Source organism: Etheostoma cragini, chromosome 23 (genome assembly GCF_013103735.1).
Source record: "Etheostoma cragini isolate CJK2018 chromosome 23, CSU_Ecrag_1.0, whole genome shotgun sequence".
Lineage (NCBI taxonomy): Eukaryota > Metazoa > Chordata > Actinopteri > Perciformes > Percidae > Etheostoma > Etheostoma cragini.
Window position 1 is genome coordinate 19,011,399 of NC_048429.1, and position 24,601 is coordinate 19,035,999.

At 42.1% G+C, this 24,601-nt stretch overlaps 1 protein-coding gene across 1 annotated transcript in view; it reads right to left on the minus strand.

Annotated features, from left to right (window-relative positions):
• mpped1 (metallophosphoesterase domain containing 1) overlaps positions 1 to 24,601 on the minus strand; it is an 84,683-nt gene that overhangs the window by 10,751 nt on the left and 49,331 nt on the right. The window contains exon 5 of the mRNA XM_034863898.1: positions 1,583 to 1,698. Coding sequence (XP_034719789.1) covers positions 1,583 to 1,698 — 116 coding nt within the window. The remainder of the gene's footprint in view (positions 1 to 1,582; positions 1,699 to 24,601) is intronic.

The window sequence follows — 24,601 nt, forward strand, 5'->3', positions numbered from 1 at the left end:
TGTGTGTGTGTGTGTGTGTGTGTGTGTGTGTGTGTGTGTGAGGTGGAAAAGTGTGTAGAAGCTGAAAGGTGATCACTAAGAGTACACAATACAACAATGATTCATCACTGCCCTCTTTCCTTTGAGAAGAAAATAAAGCATTTCCGGAGAGTGTGTGAGTTTTTGTGTACCTGTGTGTTACATACCTGTATGTTGTGTTTTATAGTTTGTATGAATATGCATGAGTGTCTATTCACATACTTGCTGCCAAGACCATTAAAGTCAAGTCCTAGGGGGGGTTTAACCATTGTAGAGAGCATTTACAAAAACTCACATGATGGTGGACTTGCATTTTAATGTAATGTCCCCAGTTCAGGCCCAGCTGGCAACCTTTGTTGTATGTCATACTCTCGGTGTCATCACTGTGTGTGTGTGTTTTTCGTCTATGATATAAAAAAATATATAAATCATGATGCATATTTTATAGGCTGATTCTAGTATTTCTAGACCTTTTTTACTGTGACTACTTTTAGGTCAATAAATGAATACATAATTAAGTAAACGACAGATTAACTGCAGATTTGGGCTTGTTTTGCAGGCACAGATGTGACGCATTTACCCCCCAACACATGCAGTGTATTTACACACGTGAGGTGTATTTATACACATGCTTTGAGCATGAATGTCTCGTGCCACGCACGGTGCCTCGCAGAAAGGTTGCGGTGACGAAAAGAAATGATTAAATATAGGCTCTATATGAATAAGAACTTATTATCAGATTAGGCTTTTATTCAATTTATTTATCTGTTTAACTGTAACACAAACAATGAGGTCACATGATCTTCAGTAAAAAAAATAAAATAACTACAGTCTGCAAATTCAAATTGTTCTTTTGACAAGCTATTTACAGCACGTGTTAACCTTCTTATAACCATCTCTCATCCACCCCTCTCTCCCCCCCTCTCCCCGCCTTTCTCCACCTCTCGCTCTCTCCTCTCCCTCCCCTTCTCTCTCTGTCCCCTTCTCTTTCTCCACCTCCCTTTCTCTCCCCTTCTCTATCTTTCCCTCTTTCTCCCCCTTTCTCTCCGCCTCTCTCTCCACCTTTCTCTCAACCTCTCTCTTCCTCTCTCTCTCCCTCTCTCTGCCCTCTCTCTCTCCCCCTCTCTTTCTCTCTCTCCACCTCTCTCTCTCCCCCTCTCTCTCCACCTCTCCCCCCTCACTCTATCCTCTCTCTCTCCCACCTCTTTCCCTCTCCACCCCCTCCACCAGTTACAGCGGCTTGTGTATATTTTGTGCATATATATTTGTATTCATATTTAGAGAGAGATTAATAGATCATTTAATTATAATTACATAAAGTTAACAGTAAAGTGATCTGTACACATGTGCACCTTTAGATGCATCATGGAGCATGTGCGTGTGAATGAACAAAATCAAGTACCATTATGTTTGTCCATGCATGTATTTGTGTTTGTGTTAGTCTATGGTTTGTGGATGTGTGTGTGTGTGTGTGTTAGTGTGTGTGTGTGTGTGTGTGTGTGTGTGTGTGTGTGTGTGTGTGTGTGCGTGTGTATATGTGTGTGCGCTGTAATGTGTGTCTCACCCAGTGGGGGGCAGTGTGTGACCAGGATGTCTGTGTTGTCGGGGATCTGGTTCCACTTGTCCAGCAGAGCCTGACCCCGCGGGAGGTTGAAGCCCCAGCCGTAGTACCAGGGCTGCCTGCAGACACACAACACACACACACACACACACACACACACACACACACACACACACATCCACAAACACAAAGAAAGAAAGACAGAAAAACTGTGTTAATTAGTATACTCACTGTCAGAAGTACAGACATGTGGAATGTTTTTCATATGTCAGACACCTCAGTTAGTTGTGCGGACCAAATACCTCACTACACTTTGAGGAAGTTTTTGAATCTTGCTGACACTGTTGATTCGTGAATGATTGTGTTGAGTCCGTTTTGACAAGGGCCTAATATAATCACTCTTTGTGCAGTAGCGTTGCAAGCTCTTCTGATAAATTAAAACTCACTGTCAAATCAGACCCTTTATTCCCCTTTCTGTTATAACTGACTAACTAACCACTGCAATTTTAGATTTTGAAATTAGCAAATTAACATCAAGTCTGCAACACCTCAACTCTGTATTACACCTTGCAGTTATGTAAGAAAAAATAGTTTTAAGGTAGCTAAAAGTAAGGCCTAAACAGTTCAAATGATTAGTTAGAAGTACTGGATAAATTGTAGTAATTGTGGTTTATTGTGAAAAAAACATCAGTGGATACATTGTCAAATATTCAGCTTTATTGTTAGTAGTAGTAACCAGTAGACTGGTAGTACAATTGCTGACCCAAATCCATCAAATCCTCCTTTATGATTAGCGTCATAGATTTGAGGAATACATAGGGAATCGATGAAGGGGTAAATGAGTTCATCTGAGAGGGCTGTGGGGGTACCTCAGACCCCAAAGGTTGGGTACCACTGACTTAAGGCATCCACCAAATCTTAAGGAAGGGCGCAAAATGTTGTCCCCCCCCTAGAAATATCACTAAAAAATGCTATGTATTGTAAATAACATTATGATGTATACTTAAAATATCCGTGTAAGTAGTAAACACAACAAACCACAAAAAATGTTTTTTAAATTTAGAAACATACATAGTCCCCCCCTCCCTTGCCTCACAGTGGTTTGGTCCACTGCCTGCTGTACTTTAGGCTCTGCACTCAACCCTCTACTGCGTGTCATCCCCCATCTCTCTCCCCCTTTCATGCCTATCAACTGTAATAAAGGGAGAAAGCCACAAATAAAATAATCTGCTAAATCAGTAATCAGCTGATCAGTTTGCTTCAGTTAAATATATATGCTCTGTCCCAGACAAAACCTATACCAATATTATAATTTTATGATTATAATATGACCGTGTGGTGGACGTATGAACCTTGGTCATATTTAGACATCTGGCTTTAAAGATTTGTGTTGCTGTTGCAAAGATAAAATGACAAACAGATATAACATCCTTTTTCACTACACCAAAACACCAAGTTAATACAGTATGTCTGTGTACAAGACAATTTTTTAGTATCTTCATAAGAATGGGTGCTGATGGAAATACTAACGTCACTAAGTCAAAGGCAGATTGAGACAGAAAGAACCGAGGAACAGGGAGACCAGGGACAGGTAAGGTACAGGGAGACCAGGGACAGTCAGGTGTAGAGTCTCAAGAAAGGAACAGGGAGACCAGGGACAGTCAGGTGAAGAGTCTCAGGTAAGGACCAGGGAGACATAGGACAGTCAGGTGTAGAGTCTCAGGTAAGGAACAGGGAGATCAGGGACAGTCAGTTGTAGAGTCTCAGGTATGAACAGGGAGACGAGGGACAAGAGACTGAGTAATGGTACAGTCTCCATGTTACACTAATGATTTATTAAGGCTTACAATTATGATTGTGATTTCGTATTATTTGCGCCCCCTTCAAAAATTGCTCTTCAGAAATGTTATGTTTATTGCCCCCTCCCCAACTGTTAGATCAAATTGACGCCTATGTTTCAAAGGGGTCCATGGACCTCTCACCTCAAGCACCCCGTTGTAAAAATGAAAAACACAAGGAAGAAACACAATGCCAGTCTCCTTCCTTTTAGTGTCTACACATGAAGGTTGACCATCAAGGAGGGGGGCTTATGAAGAGCAGTCATCTGGTGGGGGATGAGAGGAGGAATCAAGCAGATCCTTGGCAGAGGGGTAAACACGGGTGAGCGGAAAAGGAGAAAGCTACATTAAACGCCTCCTTGATCACAGGCAGCCCTAGGATGCTCTACGACAGGAAGATGAGGGAAGAAAAGGGAGAGGAATGAGAAAAGAAGAGAAGAAGAACAAAGCCTTGGTGGCTGGGGCTCGTGTCCCTTTACTTTGATAACGGACGCCTCGGTCGTGAGTGACGGAGAAGAAATTAACATGTCACTTACAATCTGTACTCCGATCTATCTTCCTCTCCAACACTTGCACAAGTGTGTGTATGTGTGTGTGCAGGCGACGACGTCCGGCGCCGCCGCAGCCGCCGCGCAACCGGCCTTTTTTTCGATTTAAATTGGCGAGTGCAGTCGCTCGAAACGCCAACTTTATCGCTGTGGTCGCTACCCGACGTGTTTGTGCTCAGTGAAACATCAGATAAGGATTTTTTAGAATAATTTCCGGAGTGTGTGTGTGTGTGTGTGTCTGTTTGACATGCTTGGTGACTTCAAAGACAGAAAGACAGGCCTACACACACGCACACACACACACACACACACACACACACAGTCTTTCTCTCTAATTAAAAAAGTTTGAAATGTGGACTCCAGGTTACATGCACATGTGGGAGTGCATCATTGGAAATCCCGTCCTATTTATGCTGGAGTGCACGCGTTTTAAATTCCCTCACTTCCTGAACATCAGAGACTAAACATTTCTGAATGATCTGATGCTGCCCATGAACACAATTTCAATAATTTACACTGCGAATATTAAAACATTTAAGCTGGCCTCAGCATATTAATAGGCCGCGTGGAATGTAATATTCATGTCCATCTTCACACGGACGTCTCAATTAAAATGGAATGAGCTCTGCTGTGCAGAGGATGCTCCCGATTCTCTCAGTGTGAATGGAGGGATGAAGAGAGAGCACAGGGGTAGAGGGGATATGTTAAAGAGGGTTACAGCCGATAACGACCAACGAATGTTGATTTATTTGATAAGGAAAGAGAAACATTCATGGGGATAGGGAGAAACTTGCATCAATGGATAGAGCCAACTTAAAGCACCATTTTGTAGGTTTAACTTCAAATCATATACTCTTTACCAAGGTGCAATTTTCCAGGGGGGATGTGTGATTTCCCTCCTTTCTGATCTACATATCCGTGCCATTATTTTTATCCCCTGTGGGGACAAAATGTAAAAAGAAACATGGCTGGTTTTAAAATAATTTCAAAATGGGCTTTGCAAATGTTTTGGGATGAGGGAAATGCATACTGCTGGAAAACAGGGGTCCCCTACACCCAGATCCATATGGATTATCAAAGTCATGAACCACCCCAGCCACAAAGTTGTCTGCTTGCCCCCGTTTGGCATACAGACTCATACTGTAAGGTTTTTGGCTTGAACAGCAAAAAATCGTGGTTGTAAGAGCATCATTGAACACACCGTGACACAGTGTTTTAATGCATTACCGTGCCATGTTAACAGCTAAAAAAAGAATATGTGACACAATAACTATCTGCAACAAGTTTTAGACTCTGGAAGTTTTCATTAAAGAGGAATTTAACCCGTGGTTGCCTGGAGGGTTGGAAGCCGATGTCATGCTTTGGAAAATGGTTGGTAATAATCTTAAAAACACCCTGTTTGTACTGTAATGGAATGGAACAGCTGTCGTCCTTTAATGGACACACACGCACACAATCTGTGATTGATCAATGTCGCTTTTGAGTTCCTGTCAAAACTTTTAAAAATTTACTTTAAAATTAAAAACTTTAGTTAATCTTTTTAGAGGCTGTGTTTCCAATTTTGGAAAGAAAAAGAACTCAAGTATACCTAAAACAGTAATGATCCTGCCTGTCAGACGAGGATTACAGCATACGCTGCTTGTATCATTTTGTGACATCAATCATTCTATAGGAGAAGGCGCCTCTCTTTGTCAAATGGTTTATATCTCATTTTGCAGCAGACCTCTCATGGTGTCCACCGTGCCAGGAAAACGTCTCCATGACGACAGTAGGCGTCTCTGCCAGAGTTCTTAAAAAGAGATTATCTCTTCCAAGGAATTGACCATAGCTTTTCTCCACTTGTGTGTTTGCTGAGCAATCCTGAGACTAACTGAATGTAATTCCATGGATAATATCCCTGCTTTAGAATAATGACGTTTTTTTTATCAGGTAAGGGATTACAATGGTACATTACAGGGAATTGAGGAGGAGAATCAGGCAAAGCGTGTATCATATTAAAGATGCTAATGCACGGGTTGGCAGTTGGTATGGGTTTTAAAAAAGGAGACAACAGATGTTTGTGTTAGATAGGGCTGTACCGATGCAGGATTCGTTTTGTGTCACAATTTTTTAACCAAGATTTGATACATATCTTGTATGCTTTTTTTTTTTGGGGGGGGGGTTGTTCTCAATAAACGTAATACAACTCAACACATGGCATGGCTTTGTCTTTAAATACATCCCACTTTGCAACACAGTTATACAACAGAGACCTTATTTTTTGATATTGGATTTCATTGTCGATTGATCACACCAAAGATTTTTTTGTACCTTAAAATTATGTTTCCAAAATCGTTTGAGTTGTTCATTAACTCGTTGGAATGAGACATAAGAACTATGACAAAGGCAACAGTAATGGACAGATCCACTCCCAACCTGTAGGGGGAACGTATAGAGGAAATGTCCCCCCCTCCCCTGGAATTAACGCTAATGTAATTCTTGATGGGTAACATAAGATTACGGCACAGTTTAACATGCTCAGTTATTTTTAGTATGATTGATTTGATCACGGTTAAGAACTCTGGGCTAACCCACAACTTCATCAGTAAAATCATTAACGTTAACTGTGTAGATTGACGACTATTCTAATGGTAATTAAACTAGCTAGCACACCCCTGTCTGTCTGCCTCAGTCTCCTGGCACTGCAAGGCTTCAGTCGGGATGAGAGCTGACAGCTAGCAGCCATCCACTATCATTACAGCCCGGGGGCCCCTCTACAGTCAGCCCCCAGCCAGCTAGGAGCCATCTTCTATCATTACAGCCCCGGGGACACATCCACAGTCAGCCCCCAGCAAGGTAGCAACTAGGGGTGATCCGAGTATCCGGCTGAAACGAGCACTTTTGGCGAGTACAAGTATTTTACGAGTAATATGAGTCAATATCCGATTGAATACAACTCCTCAACTGACCGCGCAGCGTTCTGTGATAATCACAGCGCCCCCCCGCCTACAAACACACTCAGATCAATCTCACACACACACACAACATGGAGAAATGTGCTCCCTCGGCCTCTCTCTCTCTCTCTCTCTCTCTCTCTCTCTCTCTCTCTCTCTCTCTCTCTCTCTCTCTCTCTCTCTCTCTCTCTCTCTCTCTCTCTCTCTCTCTCTCTCTCTCTCTCTCTCTCTCCCGCTCCGTCGGGCAGGCAGTCAATCGGGTCTGCGGATCTGTTCCGTTAACGTTTAGGGTTTCTTCAGCTTCAGGTTTGTTTTAACTTCGGTTTACATAGTTACATAGTAACCAGTAGATTTCTGGTGAATGTGGGTTTCAGAAATGCTGCTCGGTCAGAGACACTTGAAAATATATGATTTTCTCGCCTAAATTTTTACCCTTAAAAAAGTGCTGCAGTTTCCACATGCTTTGGCCCTCTGGGATGACCCTGAGTTCATTGGGAAGTTAACACTCTCAACTTGTTGTTTCTAGTGGCAGTGTGACACTAGACCTTACTGACACAGAGCTACAGAGGTTAGAACACAGAATTTCTATTTCCGTCCAAGCAAATCATCTGAAAAATTAATAAAAAGCACTACTGTAAGCATATCACATGGGCTATATACTAAAATAGTACTCTAGCCACATGTCTCAACTTAGAACAGAAAAAATCCAGAAAAAAATGACTTATAAAATGGATTTTATATGAATGTATTTCTACAGATGTGTCTGTGCGTTTGTCTTATTTCTTATTTCTAAAAAAGCCAAAAAAGTGCTAAATACAAAACTTCTGAAATACAAAAACACATCCACATCACTCATAGATATGTCTGAAAGAAGTACATACATAGATTTATAGAAATAAGTAATCATAATTTCATGAAATGGTGAAATGCCATCAGAAGGCCATATGTTTACCTTGAAACAGCTTGAAGGGATCACTCTTAAATCTGACCACTTCCGGTTTAGGCCCCGCCCAGTCCGAGTACAGATCCGGATACAGATAATTCATGTGGTAAACAGATACAGATACAGATACAGATACTGCTGTATGGCAGCTAGCAGCCATCCACTATCATCACAGCCCCAGTCCGGGGGACACATCCACAGTCAGCCCCCAGCCAAATAGCAACCAGCCCCCTCAGCACTTAACTCCAATGCTAAGGACGCTAACGGCAGTTTACTGAACCGTCGGGAAACAGATCCAGGCACCCGAGTCAGAACAGCATCCTTTTGTAACGTTACACATCCGTTAGCTTTACCGTTGACCAAAATGAACCTAATAAAAATTCATCTTACTTGCTTACTTACTTACTGCCCGTCACACCTAGCAGGGTATGGGCCGCCAACAACAACAACAACAGCTCTACAGAGTCCTCTGTCCTGGGCCATTTTCACTAACTGGTACCAGGTTTAGCCCATCTTGGTGGTGTCAGCCTCAAGGTCGCGTAGCCAGGTGTTTCTTGGCCGGCTTCTCTCCCGCTTGCCTTGTGGGTTCCACCGCAACGCCTGCCTAGTGATGCTGGTTGGTGGTTTTCGTAGGGTATGCCCTATCCAGCCCCATCTCCTCTTCCTGATTTCTTCTTTGGCAGGGAGTTGGCCCGTCCTTTCCCGGAGGTTGGTATTACTGATGGTGTCAGGCCATCGGATCTGGAGAATTCTTCTGAGGCAGGTGTTGATGAAGGTCTGGACTTTTCTGATGGTAGTCTTATTTATTCTCCAGGTCTCTGCCCCATACAGTAAGACTGAGTTTACATTGGAGTTAAATATTCGGATCTTGGTGGTCACTGACAGCTCTCTGGAGGTCCAGATGTTCTTGAGCTGGGCAAAGGCGGCTCTTGCTTTACCAATCCTTGCCTCGACGTCTGCATCTGTACCGCCCTGCTGGTCAATGAGGCTTCCCAAGTATGTGAAGGACTGCACTTCTTCCAGGGGGCTCCCATTCAGGGTGATGGGTTCTGTGCTTGCGGAGTTGGTCTTTAGGATCTTGGTCTTGTCCCTGTGGATGATTAGGCCGATTTGCTGCGACAAGGTTGCCACTACATTTTATACACATGACTCTGATGATTTTTCACAAATTTAGTGAAAAATCATCAGAGTCATCATAATTATTATGCCAATGTTATTTCAGGCAGAACAAGAGATATAGTTAATGGCTCAAGAAAGCAACGTAGTCAGGCATTAAGCAAAGTTTATTTAGCATATTGTCATTTGAGAATGCATATTTTGGCATTTGCAATTCATAATAAACCCAGGACCATCTTTGGGATTCTCATTCAGTGGAATTCAGCAGAATGTAGGCTCACACAAATTGGTTAAGGTGTCAGATGTGCAGTGGGACAGAAAATGACTCTTGACAATGTGAAGTCTGAAGAACTCAGACTTTTATTGTTACTGCTTCAGCTAGCTTAGCTACAGCTGAATGTGACAGAAGCTACATGACAAAATGAACAATTTAAGTTGTATTCAATTAAATGTTGAAATAATGTTTAAGATTCAGAAATGTAGTTTTGTGTAAGGTGTATCATTTTTCTTTTAGTCCTGTTGGTAAGATATACAAATATAATGTAATTGCGAATGATATAAAGCAAACAATATTGTTGAATTGTGTGCAATATTGCAACTCATTCTACTCTTTTTTTCTTTGATTAGATTAGATTTATCAAGTAGATATTAACTTATCAACACTTGAATGTGTGTTTCAGCTGTTCTACATAGTGCTTTTGCAGAGTAAAGTTACACTGGGTGACTTTTCTGCTTCTAAATCTTTGCTTTATTGAAGAACGTTGCTTACTTGTGTACTTTTGCTTTTACGTTTGTATTTATGGATGATTATTTAATTTCTATGAAGATTTTTCTCATCCTGATACTTTCGTGTATATTGTTTGATTTAAGTTGATTTTCCTTTTTAGTTTTATTGTTCTTAGGTGTTACACATTGATGTTGAGTCAATGTGTATATTGAGTTATATGTTTGGTAATTAAAAGTTAAACTGGCCAAATCTAATGTTTTTCTGTTTTCTGGGAAGGGCATCATAAAGGAATTGTGCTTAGGGCACCAAAATGACTAGCAGCGGCGCTGAGTGTGTGTGTGTGTGTGTGTGTGTGTGTGTGTGTGTGTCTAACTAACGGAGTCCCACTGATATCGCTGGAGTAAGTCCATGAATCATTGAATGGGTCTGCCGAGGGCTGCTGAGCCCCCTTGCCCGCCTCTCTCTTCCTCTTTCCCCTCATTCTCTCTCGTCTTCATCGCTCCCCCTCATCACATCCCTCTGTCAATTTCCCCTCGCCTCCTCCTCCCCCTTGCCTGTCTGTCTCCTCTTGACATATTACTCCATCTCTCTCTCTCTCTCTCCCTCACTCTCCTCGTTAAGGGGAGACGACCTGCTGCCAGGAGAGCAGCCCACTCTCTGAGAGGTAGCCTTCTGTGTTTGACAGGGAATTATTAAAAAAGCACATCAACAGTGAAGGTATTCTGAGGTCCAGCAGGGAAGAGAGAGGCAGAGTTTGGAGACGAGGGAAAGGACTGTGTATTAAACTATAGTACACTGTGAGAAATATTGGGTATTAACAGCGTTTTTTTTTTTTTACTTTTCAAATTGTATAATCTGTGCAACTTTTGTCAGCCACAGAGGTTGGTCTTATAGAAGTCCACGTCACTTTTGTCGACATTTTTGAATTTTTTAGATGTTTGTTACTTTTTTCTGACCTTTTGTGACACTTTCGTAGCACTTTTTTCTTTACCTTTTTGACGCTTTTTCCTATGTTTTGTATGAGAGAAGTTTAGATAGGCCGATCAAAAGGTTCTGTATTTTAACAGTAAATGCACACAAAATTTCAGTTCTTTAATTAAGGGAATTTATTTCTTACAAGTACTTTTGAACACCTACCAAAATGTGTTGTGTCTCTTTATTCTTTGATCACATGTGTCCTTAATTAAAGCTATGGTGTGTAGATTCTGTCTCCCCCATGGAATTCTAAGTAGCCTAATGACAATAAAAGTGTAGGCGCGTCCACATGATAGAAGCCTTTCTGTGATTGTGGACAACCCCCACCCCTCCTCCACATAGTTGCTAGGAGCCAAGGAGGACACGGAGGCTTTCTGCGTGGGAAAGTAACCAGAGAGGGTTGTGTGGAGCTGATATTCCTAATTAGCTTTGTAGGAACTCATTTGGTAACGGCTTAAATGTAACAGATGTTCATTAATATCTAAAAGTTACGCACTTAAGCTTTAACCCCGGATTAATTCATTCTTTGGCCTCTTGGGGCAGCACAGCAAGCTGTAAACACATCATTAACCTATTGTTACAATATCTGCCTTATTAGATGCTAAAATGATCCCCAAGTTTACCAGTTAACGGTGTCTGTGTGCTGTTTGCTGCTGGACAGGTCGTATGCAGTAGAAAGAGTGTTTTGCTCTTTTCGAAAGACATTTGGGACACATTGAAGTTGCAGGCAACATTCAACCAAAACAACTAGCTAAAAGACGCTAAAACTGTCAAGCTGGGGGTTACCCAGCACACTTGGTTCATAATTCTCTGTGGAGTTGTTGCTGTGAGGGACACGTACATCAACCACAGTCATTTAATTTAATCCATCGTTAATATACTATAAATGCAGGGAAACAAACATTTGTGTATGAAACATCTAAAAGAATATGAGTTGCGCATAGAGGAATCTACAGACAGCAGCCAAAATACAGCAACCTCAGGTACGGCAAAGGAATTAACGTGTTGACTGTGTTAATGGACTGAGGATGGGAGTAGGAATCTTCACCAGTGTAATCGGTATTCTGCCAAACCCCTAAAATCTGTATTTGGTGCATCCCTTTATAAATGTATTGACTATTGCAGCTTTATGTTTTAATTGGGCTTATTTGAGACAGAATTTTTTTATATTGATGAAATTAAAAACATCTTGTCTATCAAAGCCTGGTATATTGTCTTCCTCTGTGCCATAGAGCCCCATTGTTGTCCAAAAACTATTAAAAGACATCAGTGAGCCACACTGTTGCACCGGGTGACATGTTCCTTTATTACCATGAACACACACTGTAGTTAATTTTCCCTCAATACTACCCCCACTCTCCCGCTGCCACAAATACTTAATCAGCCGCTAAAAAAATTCCCCAACAAATGCTCTACAAATGCATTTTTTCCTTTTTGATAAACATTGAAAAAAAGACCCTACAGTGGCCAGCTATTTAGGAAATTATCCTCAGTAGGAAAAAAAAAAAAAGATAATAAACCACCCCTATATTCTTTAAATGTAAGTTTTTGTAAAAAATGAATTAAAGCTAAGGTATCAAAGTATAATTCTGATATGAGTACTGCAACTGTGGTATCAGCACCAATATCAAAACCTTCAAAATGAGACTTAGACTTAGGAGGGAGAGAACAAAAAATAGCAAACACATGCAGACACAGATGGATGAGGAGGATGTGAGGAAGTGCTGTTGTTGTAGGTTAATAAAAAAAAGAGTTAAAGATTGCTGTAACAAGGTCCATCTTAATGTGTAACACGGGCCTCGTGCTAATCACTACATCATGCACTGGCGCAGTGAAAGCACCCAGCCGTCACCACCTCTGCTAGGTTTAATTAACTACTCATGACTTAACGACCCTAATAACTGCCTGGGAGGCAGGTTGGGGAAGTGGAGCGCGGCTGTCTGCGTAGACACAAGCCACACACACACGCTCACGCACACACACACATCAATAGATGCATATTTGCCAATGCACTGCTGCCTATTTATGTTTCCCCACAGCTTTATTTCCTCACTTCCTCTCGCTGACATCTATCTCTTTACATCCTTGGACTTCTTTGTCCTTCCTTATAGGAAACATCATCAGGGAACTGTTGCCATTTAGAAAAGAACGGAGGGGCTGCTGTTCCCATGGGACTCCAGCGCCTTGGCGGAAGTCGATTGTAAAGCCTCTGCCTCAGACGCCGACCCGGCTTCTGTTGTTTGTTCGTGAAGTGCAGGCAGAAGCTGACTTTTCCCCACTGCCTCCCTGTGGTTTTTTCACCTGTCAGTGAATCATGGTGCTTGTTTTTGGTTCCACACAGCAGGGTAAGGTAGGATGCTTCACAATCAGTAGCTGTGTGGCTGACTGTTGAGGTCCAATCATATCCATGCAGGTGTCAGGCCAACCATTTGGATTTATAGCTACGAAAAAAATATTTATTAATGTATGCACCACATCGTTTGCGTAAGGTGGTGATTTAGTTTGATGGGTTTTGGTGTCTAAACTTAACTGTTGTCGCCGCATGACGCTCACTTTTTGCCTGCTAAACTTATTGGCTACTTATAAAAAATGTATAAAAACGACCACCTCATGATGCACCATTAACGGCTCTAACAGTGAAAACACACAGGGCGCATAAGCGTCGCATATAGACCGTGAAGTGTAGATCTGTGCCTGATTGTGCGCCTGACCATTTATACCAGACGTGTATCTCTCCGCGGTCACAAAGCCACGGTGTGTGTGGTTGTGTATGAGTGTGTGTGTGTGTGTGTCACTCTCTCTGTCCAACATCACCATGAACCTAGGTGTTTTATTTTGAAATATCTTCTTTTAGCAAGCAGTAAGTAAGTAGTAAGTATCTGGCTGCAATGTCATCTTCCTGTATGGCTTGACCCATTTGCTCGCGTCTTGCGCAGCTATTAGAGCTGAGGACGAAAATATTGCTGCAGCCGCCCTGCTCCCGGTATGAAAAGACAAATTGGAGAACACGGGCGCCAAAATAAAAATAGCTGCTTTATACACGCCTGGTGTGTTTTCACTGCAATTCATGTTGTGTTGGCTAAACTTAGAGCTCTCCTCTGAAACAATCGCCTAAACTTAACTTTTATGTGGTCGTCACATGACTTAATTTTGTGGATTTCCTATTCATTGTTGCGCATAACCTTTAATATCATGACAACCTATTTATGAGAATGCATTGCAGGTGCACAGAGCTGCATGAGCAGCTTATTAAGGCCACCACCCCCTAAGATCTAAAGTTCCTGTTTGTTTATCTAGGGGATTATCTTTTACATTTTAATATATTCTTAGATTAGCCTGCTATGCACAAAAACTTCCCACCTCCTACTGAGTAATTACAGGCCGCTGTATTGATCCAAACAAAACGTAATTATAAAGTTCCACAGCTATTTCCAGTTCCAAAAGGTCACTCCCAAAGTGTGTGCTTAAACATACTGACAGCCACAGGTGTTTAGGAGTAACGATGTGAGCTGCGGTTCCTAACCAGCCACTTGACATTGAATTAACAGTAAGAATGCCAGCACCAGAGCCATTGTTCCCTACAACATCATGCCTGATCTATTCACGACAGAGAAGACAATTAATATCAGTGCTTCTCAAATTCTTTCTGCCAAAATCGCATGTGATGTCATCAACTCTGGGATTCACTGCAATCTCAGGCAGGTGTATAATTGTTTTAGGAATTATGCATGAATGATATTTATAAATTAGTAGTAGTACCATTTGAGAAGACACTAGACATAATCAAAATGTTCCTCTTTCTTCCTCTTTCTTTCTCTTTTCACAAAAGCCACATGTGAAAGCAATGTGTTTAAAAAACAAAGGATCTCCCGGGCTCGCATTTCTCGCACCATCCCATCTTCCCGATAAACACAATGGGATTAGCGGTGCTCGTTTAGGCTAAATTGACAGTTATAACTCAATAGACAAGGCAGCACTCTTGAACACAAACAGGCGTGTGTGTGCTGGCAAAATGTGCATGTGTGCTTCGGCGCTCACATAGCCCATGGTGTTAAACGGCGGGCATGTGAGAGTTTGACTCGCTCGGCCCACTCAGCACAGCAGAGTTGGAGAGACACAAAAATGGAACAGGTTGCTTTATATGTCGCAAAGACAGTTTTTTTTTTAAATTTCATTATTTAACATGACTCAATAGCACTGCACACACATGCCATTCAATTCCCATCATGTATGTATGTAGTGGTGGATTTGACACATGCCTTTGGTGCGAGAGAGAGAGAGACACACCGAACAATAGGATGGGAGAGAGACAGTATTAACTATAAATGGGTGCCGATTGGTTTCATATACTAGTATTGTGATCCAATAGTATTGAGTATTTTCCTTCTTTAACAAAAACAAAAGTTTAATTAAGTTTAAGTAAAATTTTACTCCCCCCTACAGCATGAACACACACACAACTGCCTTGATGGAACATTTGGGGATAGGTTACAAAATACCTCAATTTAAAACTCACTTACTGGCTTTTTATTTTAAAGCTGCATCTTACAGTCAATACCATAGTGGGCAAAAAAGCAAAGTGAAAATAAAGGTGAGACTTTTCACAGCAGAGATTTGAACTGTAACTAATGCCATAGGTAATTGCTGAAACGGAGCCAATGTTGATTTTATTAGTTCCACCTGCACTTTTCCTGATTTGACAAGTTAAAACGTCTGCTGTAAAGAACGGCTCTGGATCTGATTCTGATATGCTCTGATGGCTCTCAAAATTCAGTTTAGCGCGATGTATTTAGAAAACGGCGAGACAAGATGGAGAGTCTTCTGACAAGGAGGAAAACAACTTATCAGCTGCACAGGAAAGATCCAATTTCCCAAATGTGACTTAACAGGTCAGAAGGCAGAGAAGAGGAGAGAGCAGGTTGTGTCGGACCCGAGGCGCACTAACCCTTTAATCTGCCCTTCCTGTGGCCTCGGCTCCACCTGTGTGGCCTTGACTGTGTCTTCACCCCCACACCTCTCTGCAGAGAGGCAGATTGGAGACATGTTGGCCCTCAGCATGGCTTATGTAACTCACAGCAGGTCCCAGGACACACACACACACACAGACAGATGTAAACACTTGTCAGTTCTGTTTTTTGGGAGTTTTAGGGAATTTTCTTATCTTAAGTAGCCTACCTCTTTTTGTATATATATATGGTTGTGTGTGTGTGTATTTGTGTGAAAGTCACAAAGCGGTCCCTCTTCTCTCTCTCCCTCTCTCCTTCTCTCTCACACTCTCACACACACACACACATACACACACACACACACACACACACACACACACACACACACACACTCTGAAACTCAGTAGAGGGCCGAGATGGGTTTGCTTTGCTTGTGTGTGTCCAAGCATCCTGTGAATCCTGGACAAGGACACTCTGGCATCTCAGAGCCCATCTGTGGGACAGAGAGTGGGGACATCTGTCCATTTGACACACACGGACGCACTCATGCGTCCGTGTGTTTAAAGAAACTGTAAGAGGACACAGTTTCCCTGGTCTGTGAGTGAGAGGAGTATGTGTGTGTGTGTGTTTGTGTGTGTGTGAGTGTGTATGTGTGTGTGTGCTTGTAGGAGGCCTGGAGTTTATGTTCTGCACTAGCCTGTGTGCTCACACTCATCAGCACCGTCATTCACACAAACACATGCACACACACTCTCTCGCTGTATCTTTGATGACCCTCACATGCCCATATGTGTGGTTGTGTCTGTGTATGTACGCGCACGCTGTATAGTATATCCGACATGCAGATGCTGTTATCTCTTTAAACAAACACACCATCATTTTAGGGCTGTAACATCATTGATTTACCTGTTGATTATTTATGGTACATTGATTTGTTAAGCGTAACTCACTGACTCCATTGAAACATTTTACATTCATACAGTTGTCTCCGGGGGAGGCCCACAGTGTCACAACATTTAACACCCGCTCTACACAAAGCAGTAAATTGAGATTGTTTCATTGCATTGTGGGATTGTCAGTAGAAAATGCCACAGGCACTGCCTTGTTCGTTTTTTTGTGAACAATGTTGAAGTTTTTACATTTCATCGGTACAAGGCCATTATAACCAATAGGAACTGGAGTGATCCTTTAACTCTTTTTGGTGGAGCTTCAATATCATCTAATATTCTGTCAAGAGGAAAACAACAAAAAGTCTCCAGCGGAAAACAGTTGTGAATAATGTGTTTTCCTCCTCTCAAACAGCACAGATTCTTTTCCCTATCCATTCCCCAAGTGATTGGCTGTCACTGGCAGCTGCCTCCTTCCAAAAACCGCACTGCCATCACACCAACTTCCTCTCATTTGTCCATCCATCTTTCCTGTACATCTATCTGTCTATCTATCCATCCATCCATCCATCCCCAAGGCTGTAAAATCTGCTTGTTTGTTGAAATGCTGAAATATCACATCTCAAGGCCTGCATCAATTACACACAGACACACCTGGCAGGTCTCAGTCTCCTGGATGTTTCCTGTTTTTTAATAAAATACGCAGTAAAAGAGGGGTGGAGGGGGTGTGTGTAGAAAAGAAGAAAACGGAATAGAGTGAGGTTCCGGGATGAGGAATGATACTTAGGCAGACAAAGAGAACGATGCAGAGCAAGCACTGGAGGAAAAGGAAGACGGGAAATAAAAAACTGAAACGAAAGGAAACATCGCCACACAAAGACATGAGGAGCAAAAGCAAAGACAAACACAAAGACGGGCAAGTGGGATAGGTGCTGGACAAGAAGAGGGAAGGAAAAATTCACTGGATTAGTGACAGATGAAGAGCGGAGTCCCCTGTTCCTGCTCTATTCTGCTTTTCTGACACTCACTCCCTCTCCATCTTTCTCTCTCACCACTTACTTTTGCTCTCTATCCAAGTCTGTGGTCAGGAGGAGAGCCGAGGGTTTCCCGTCACTCGCGTGCATTTCTGTCTATATTCTCTTGGTTACATTTACATTTTTTTGTTGTTGTTGTTCATAACACTTGTGGCCCGATTTGGTTTGGAATCACTGGGGTGTGTAGTCTCAACGGCCGCAAACGCAATCTTTTGGCAACTCCGACATTGACGCCAACGTTTCGCTGCATGATTGGGTCTTGACGTAACGTTGCAAAATGAAGATGGACGTGTTCCTAGCAGTTCATTCTGAGTGTGCATTGTAAATGGTGTTTCCATCCGGTTCAAGCAACTTATCTGGTTTCATTGGGAGGATTTCACTGCTCTGCACGAGGAGGGAGGATGCCGTTACCAGCTAACGCTACCAGCTACTGTAGGAATGCAACAGTGAAGTTAGGCATAGAAGGAAAATGCACAAAATGCAAAGACTTTGTTGAAACTGAGTTCTATAAGGACTGAAACATGGACAATTTGTGGGAAGCGCTACTGGCATATGCTAATACTAAAATTGTGACTTTAACACTCACTGGTCTCAGTAGAGTAACTAGAGTTAAGCTTGATTTAAACTTAAAATCTACGCTCTCTCATTCACTTCCTACACACACATCTAAAACATCTGGCCACTCACATAGGCCACGGCAAAAGCTCTGCATGGAGCGTCCGCAGAACCATCAATCAAGCTTTAGGAGCTCAGCCCCAAAACCGCAGAAATTTCCCATTTTAATTTTGGAATCAATGTAGTTGTTTAGCAGTCTCAACGGCCACAAACAGGGCCCTGAGGCAACACTGACGCCAATGTTTCGCCGCTTGATTGGGTCATGACGTCTTGTTCTCTGAGAATAAGCTACTAACCCGGCAACTACCTGCAATGCAATATGAGGATGTTGATGAGATATGTGGTTTGGGTGTGTTACTTAAAAAGGAGAGTAGTTCTTCTCCTGGAGCTAAAAACAATTGTGTGCTCTGAGAGTGCCTTTGGCTCAAAGCTCTGCTTAAAAAAACAAAACCTAGCAATGTAAATGCAGCCTAGAACATAAAGTTACCCAGGAATGAACAAAGCTTCAATGCATTTGCAATAATACTCTGTAAAACGCTCTTTTGGAGATAAAATTGGTGTTCAATGTAAAATGGGGAATAGTGGTTGCTTTCCTTAAAATAAAGAAGACTTTTTTTCATACTGATGGTATGGTATGGTAGTGCCCTAAAATGATAACACATGGGAGGTAATTCAGTAGGGATCCCCCCCATGGCTGGCTTATCAGCTGATGTGCCTCTGCGAACAGCTGTGTAATGCTGGAACACTGCTGTAAATAAGGCTCTGAAAAAATACTCTATATTTCTATATATCTCTATAATACTCTATATTTCAGTCATGTGTAGGGACGTGTAGTGTGTGTAATTCAGTCTGTATAATCTATCTATCTATCTATCTATCTATCTATCTATCTATCTATCTATCTATCTATCTATCTATCTATCTATCTATCTATCCATCTATCTATCTATCTATCTATCTATCTATCTATCTATCTATCAATCATCTATCTATCTATCTATCTGTCTATCTATCTATCTATCTGTCTATAACTCTGATAATGCTGAAAGAGGTGTGCTAACAAGACAAAAACCAGTACCAACAAGAAAGATGTAAACACTCAATGAGAGCTTCTGTATATGGGTAAGCAGTTAAGTTTTGGCTTAGGAGCAAAGGCACGGAAAAGCTGGCTTCACGCAAAAAGGGGCTACTGTGGCTCAGTGGTAGAGTCCAAACAGCATTCCTAGATGAGAGAAAATCCTGCTCTGGTTTACTGGCATTTCTTAAAACCAATCACAATGGTTTTGGGAGGTGATAAGCCCCAGATGGAATAACTTTGTCTCTGTAAAATAGTCTCAGAGAGGAACTTGCTTTTGGTGAAACGTGTGTGGTGGAAGTAGTTTTAGTCATGCAACAGAAAACTCAGATTGGACAGATAGTCAAGCTAACTGTTTGGATTTACCCTGCAGAGATCTGAGGACCAGATAACCATAGTCCTCAGAAATCCACCAGAGGTTAGAACGCCAACACAAAGGAAGAGTGAGGTAACGGATATGAGGGACATCCGGCAGATCTTCCAGCAGCACCTGAGCAATCCCCTAAATGAATTGTCGTTAATATAGACTAAGGGTCACAAGTCAACTTAATTAAGGTGGGTCAACTAATTAAATCACCAGGTGCCCTGTGATGTCAATTGGACCTATTCACACACAAAGTTATAATTGAATCGGCAGAAATCATTTGCCACACGGTGAGTCTGCAGTGTCCTGGGGCCCTTGAGTTCTGAGGCCCCCAGGCGGTTTGTAATCCAATTGTGTCCCACATTCTTATTTATCGCCACAGTATATCTATCGCTGAGTGTAGGACGAGTCTCTAATTTATATTCTACCAATCAGCAAAAGGAGATAGTAGCAGATTCTCATAATGCTCTAATTGGGATCAACTGGTCATTTAAATTAATTCAGCAGGTATTTCTTTTCCACTTTTAGGACCACTAATAGTTTGATTAGGTTCGATAATACCTTGAACATCTACTTGGGGAAAAAAACACTCACATTCACCCACACTCAGACATCTCAGTGTTTGCTGACATATATGACTAAAATTGACTGTTTTGGTTGAATTTAGGCAGATTTGAGGAAGGAGCCATATAATACAAAATGAATCCCAGAAACATGGTTTGTGCATTGCAATGCACTGTTAGCATTGTCCATCCTTATTTCAATGTACAACGCTGGCACAGAATACATAGGTCAAACCATTATCAGTTTGAGTCATAAATCTTTGCCTGTGTTGCTGATTTCCTCCCCCCCCAGTCTGCAGCCCATCTCATGCATCTTGTAAGTGGATGAAGCACTGCCATGGCGCAATTTCCATTTCACAGTACAATACAAAGCCATAAACAAAACTGCATGAATTACTGTAAACAATACCAGCGACATGACAAACGGCACACGGAAATGCACAATACACACGCAACGTGACTCAAAAAAGAGTTACTGTCAAGAAACAAGACAGTAACAAGCACAGGCCGTAGAAAAACACTTTGCAGTGGTCCCCAGAGCAGGCAGTTCTATTCAATCCTCCCCCCCAGACACACACACACACACACAAATACACCACTCAACAACACCCCCAATCTGCTGGGCTCGACGACGGAAGGGAACTGGGATGTGACAAATCAGCCGGGACCCTGGCAGTCAGATTCATGCCCGGCGATAATGAGCTCCCGCCGGAGACAACTCTCACTGGGAAGGGGGAACGGCGACGTGGAAACCACATTAACGACGCACTAATCGGCCGAAGTGGAGTGTGTAAAAGAATTCTGAAAAGAACAAAAAAAAGAGTTGAAAATGTGAGGATGGAAGGGTGGAAGGAGGAGGAGGGAAGGATCTGAAGACAGGCAGATGGCTGGACAAACACAACCAGGAAGAGGGGATGAGCGCAGGAGTCTCTGCGGAGGCTCGGGATGTGTGCTGGATGCGCATGGGATGAAGGCAGGCTGGATCAGAGCACATGGTTTCAGACCTGCGCAAGCCTCCCTTAGTACAGCAGGTGTAGGCTGAAGTGTGTGTGGATGAGAGTGTGCTGACAGAGCAGGTGGGTGAGTTGCTGTGTCATTTCGAGTTGCCTGGAGCTGCACAGGCGACACAGGAGGCCTAATTCAAGCGTTTGTGTGGGCACTGGGGGTGGGAGAAGGAAGTGTGTGGGCAGGGCTTGAATTGGGCCTGTACTCAACCTGAGTACTGTCACTGCATACATACTTCTAATAAGTGAAGGTACACATGACAGGGCCCACAGATGCAAGAAGTCAATACCAAGCTTAAACTTCAACTGAGTGTAGATTCTCTTGGATAAAACTAGGGCTAAAAGAGTTGGGGAAAATATCTAATTGCAACTGATCTGCCACATATTGCAGTTATGAGTTGATTTGTAATTCAAAAAAAGTTAACCATAAGTTCAATATTCACTGTGCAACAGATAAAAAATGTCATGGAGTTCTATAACATGAAACACTATCGAAACGGTTCTATAGTCTTTTGCAACATAGACTTAAATTGCCATCAATAGGTTTTTCTTTAATAAGCATTGAATATTGAACAGTCAAACACAAAACATTTTTAACAAAAGCTAAAGTTATAACGATGAAACACAAAGTGAAATGTCTGATATGACTCAGTTCAATAGCGACATCTACACATTGCACCTTCTACCCTCTTCTTTAATCCACCAGTAAACAGAGTAGAAGGAGTTAACCGGAAAAAAAAACAGCTCACCATGATAGAGAAATGGGCCAAGGTCTTTAGGAATTTGGTCCAATTGGGCAAGTTTTAATTGTTCTTTCATGTCAACTATTAATGGCCATGTTTCATGTTGGCGGAGACAAAGACACATTATATGACAGTGGAGACAACTAATCAGTCCATTGCTATGTCAGAACTAACTGGGCCAAGCCTTTTTCATATCTTTTCTATATTTAGCACATTGACTTTCTTTCCTCAAAAGCAAAAAAAATAACCTCAGGCAAGTACAACTACGGAAGTTTTATCAGTTCTTGCCATTTCCATTCAGCTTTTTGACTGTGTAATGTGATACTTCAAAATGCTCATCAAAATAGGTGAATGGAAACACGACTACTCACTCCCAACCGGCAGCGGCAGATGGCCGCCCACCAAGACCCTGGGTCTGTCCAAGGTTTCTGCCTTAAAAGGAAGTTCTTCTCCATACTGTTGCACCAAATGCTTGCTCTTGGAGGGGAATTGTTAGGTCTCTGTAAATTATAGAGTGCTGTCTAGAACTGCTCTATCTGTGAAGTGTCCTGATGATTTGAGACTATGAATAAAATTGAATTATTTCAAACAAAGCAAGCGGCACAGGCTAACAGGGATCTCATTCATTAAGGATGTCGGTGGTGTCATCCTGCACAATCATGGATCCACATACATTCAGAGATTGCCTTCCTATTTTCTGAGTTAAGTAGTTTGGCTTTTATATTAATGTCAAAATCACATACAGTATCTACTAACACAAAATATTGTGGTTTGTCCACTTTGCTTTCATACTGAAAGCATTTTAACCGATTTTAACCGAACTAGCCAGACAACCCGTTACCCGTCACTCCCAACTCGAAAAATACAGACGCCTTGGTAAGTGTTTCTCATGCTTTTGTTTCTTCTCATGTTTCTCAGCATGTGTATGGAATTTACCAGGCAGAGCAGCAGCTCCACTGCGCATGAAGATGACGTAGTCACTGACGTGTCACTGAAATGTTTATTTTATAACCCCACCCACGATCTATTCCCAACTGTCCCGTTCTTCTTTACCTAAACCCAACTGTCCCGTTCTTCTTTTCCTAAACCCAACTGTCCCGTTCTTCTTTACCTAAACCCAATTTTCCCATTCTTTTCCTAAACCCAGCTCTCCCATTCTTTACCTAAACCCAACTGTCCCGTTCTTCTTTATCTAAACCCAACCGTCCCGTTCTTCTTTATCTAAACCCAACTGTCCTGTTCTTTATCTAAACCCAACTGTCCCGTTCTTTACATAGACCCAACTGTCACGTTGTTCTTTATCTAAACCCAACTGTCCCGTTCCTCTTTATCTAACCCCAACTGTCACATTCTTCTTTTCCTAAACACATCTATCCTGTTCTTCCTCTCCTAAACCCAACTGTGCTGTTCTTCTTTTCCTAAACTCAACCTTCCTGGTCTTCTTCTCCTAAACCCAACTGTCAAATTCTTATTTTCCTAAACCCAACTGTCGCGTTCTTCTTTTCCTAAACCCAACTGTCCCGTTCTTCTTTTCCTGAACCCAACTGTCCCGTTCTTCTTTTCCTAAACCCAACTGTCCCGTTCTTCTTTACCTCAACTCAACTGTCCCGTTCTACTTTCCCTAAACCCAACTGTCCCGTTCTTCTTTTCCTGAACCCAACTGTCCCATTCTGGTCCTTCGTGTCACGTAAACGTACCTTTTTATAAGCCATCTTGACCTAAAACTAATTGCGTCAAAAGTGACAACAATAGTCATGAACCAGCTCGTTTTGATAAAGCGCATTTAGATCCAATGCTATAGGAGACTTTTAGTGTCAATAACAACACCAAAGACGCACCTGACCAAGCGTTCGTATTTTGCGCGATGGGAGTGAGAATGTATTGATCCAAACCATATGAACGCTTTATCTGTCTGCAGGCTTCTTAATCACTGGGCTACTGACACTTGAAAACCTCACCATTGACACGTTCAGTTCAGCTGCTTAAATCTTCACAGCTGACAATATTTGATGCTTCACTGTAAACAGTATTTTTACTTATGCCATTTGCAATATCTATTCCTCAGGTGCTGTTTTTGCACATGGATATCAATTGGACTAATCACCAATGTCACATTCTAACAAAGCACAAAAAAAGCCTCAGGAAATGTAACTATATTTCTCACATTAAGTTTTGATTTGTAAGGTTCTGCTATGCATGTTGCTTGATTTGAGTACTGCCACTTGTATCAAATGGATTGTTATGCCGTGCACCGCTGCAGCCACTGATTGATTCTCTAACTATATCGACAGTGATATATTGGCTGTTAACGGAAAATAACGCTTTTATTTTTTCTCTCAACCTAATTCCTTCCCCTTTGCTCGTCCCTCAGGTTGGGCACACAGCAGATTTTTTTTTAAATAATACAGACTCTGCGGTGCTTCACCTGTTGTCAACTTTCAGACTTCCTCCATTCAGACAGGTAAAGGGGAAGAAATGCTTCCCCACATTGTCTTGTCGTGTCTGGACTGCAGCATGTGACATGTGACACCACCATTCCTTACTTTTAGAGCAATAATGAAGGGCCGTTTAACTTGCATTTAGAAGCGCTGGGGAAAGCAAAGAATTTGTCCCCTCCTGTACTAAATAATGACCAATTACCAGGGAGTGTGAGGTGGGCTTCAACACTACGGATGAGATGTTTCAGAGAGCGGAAAAGCTGTCATGGGTGG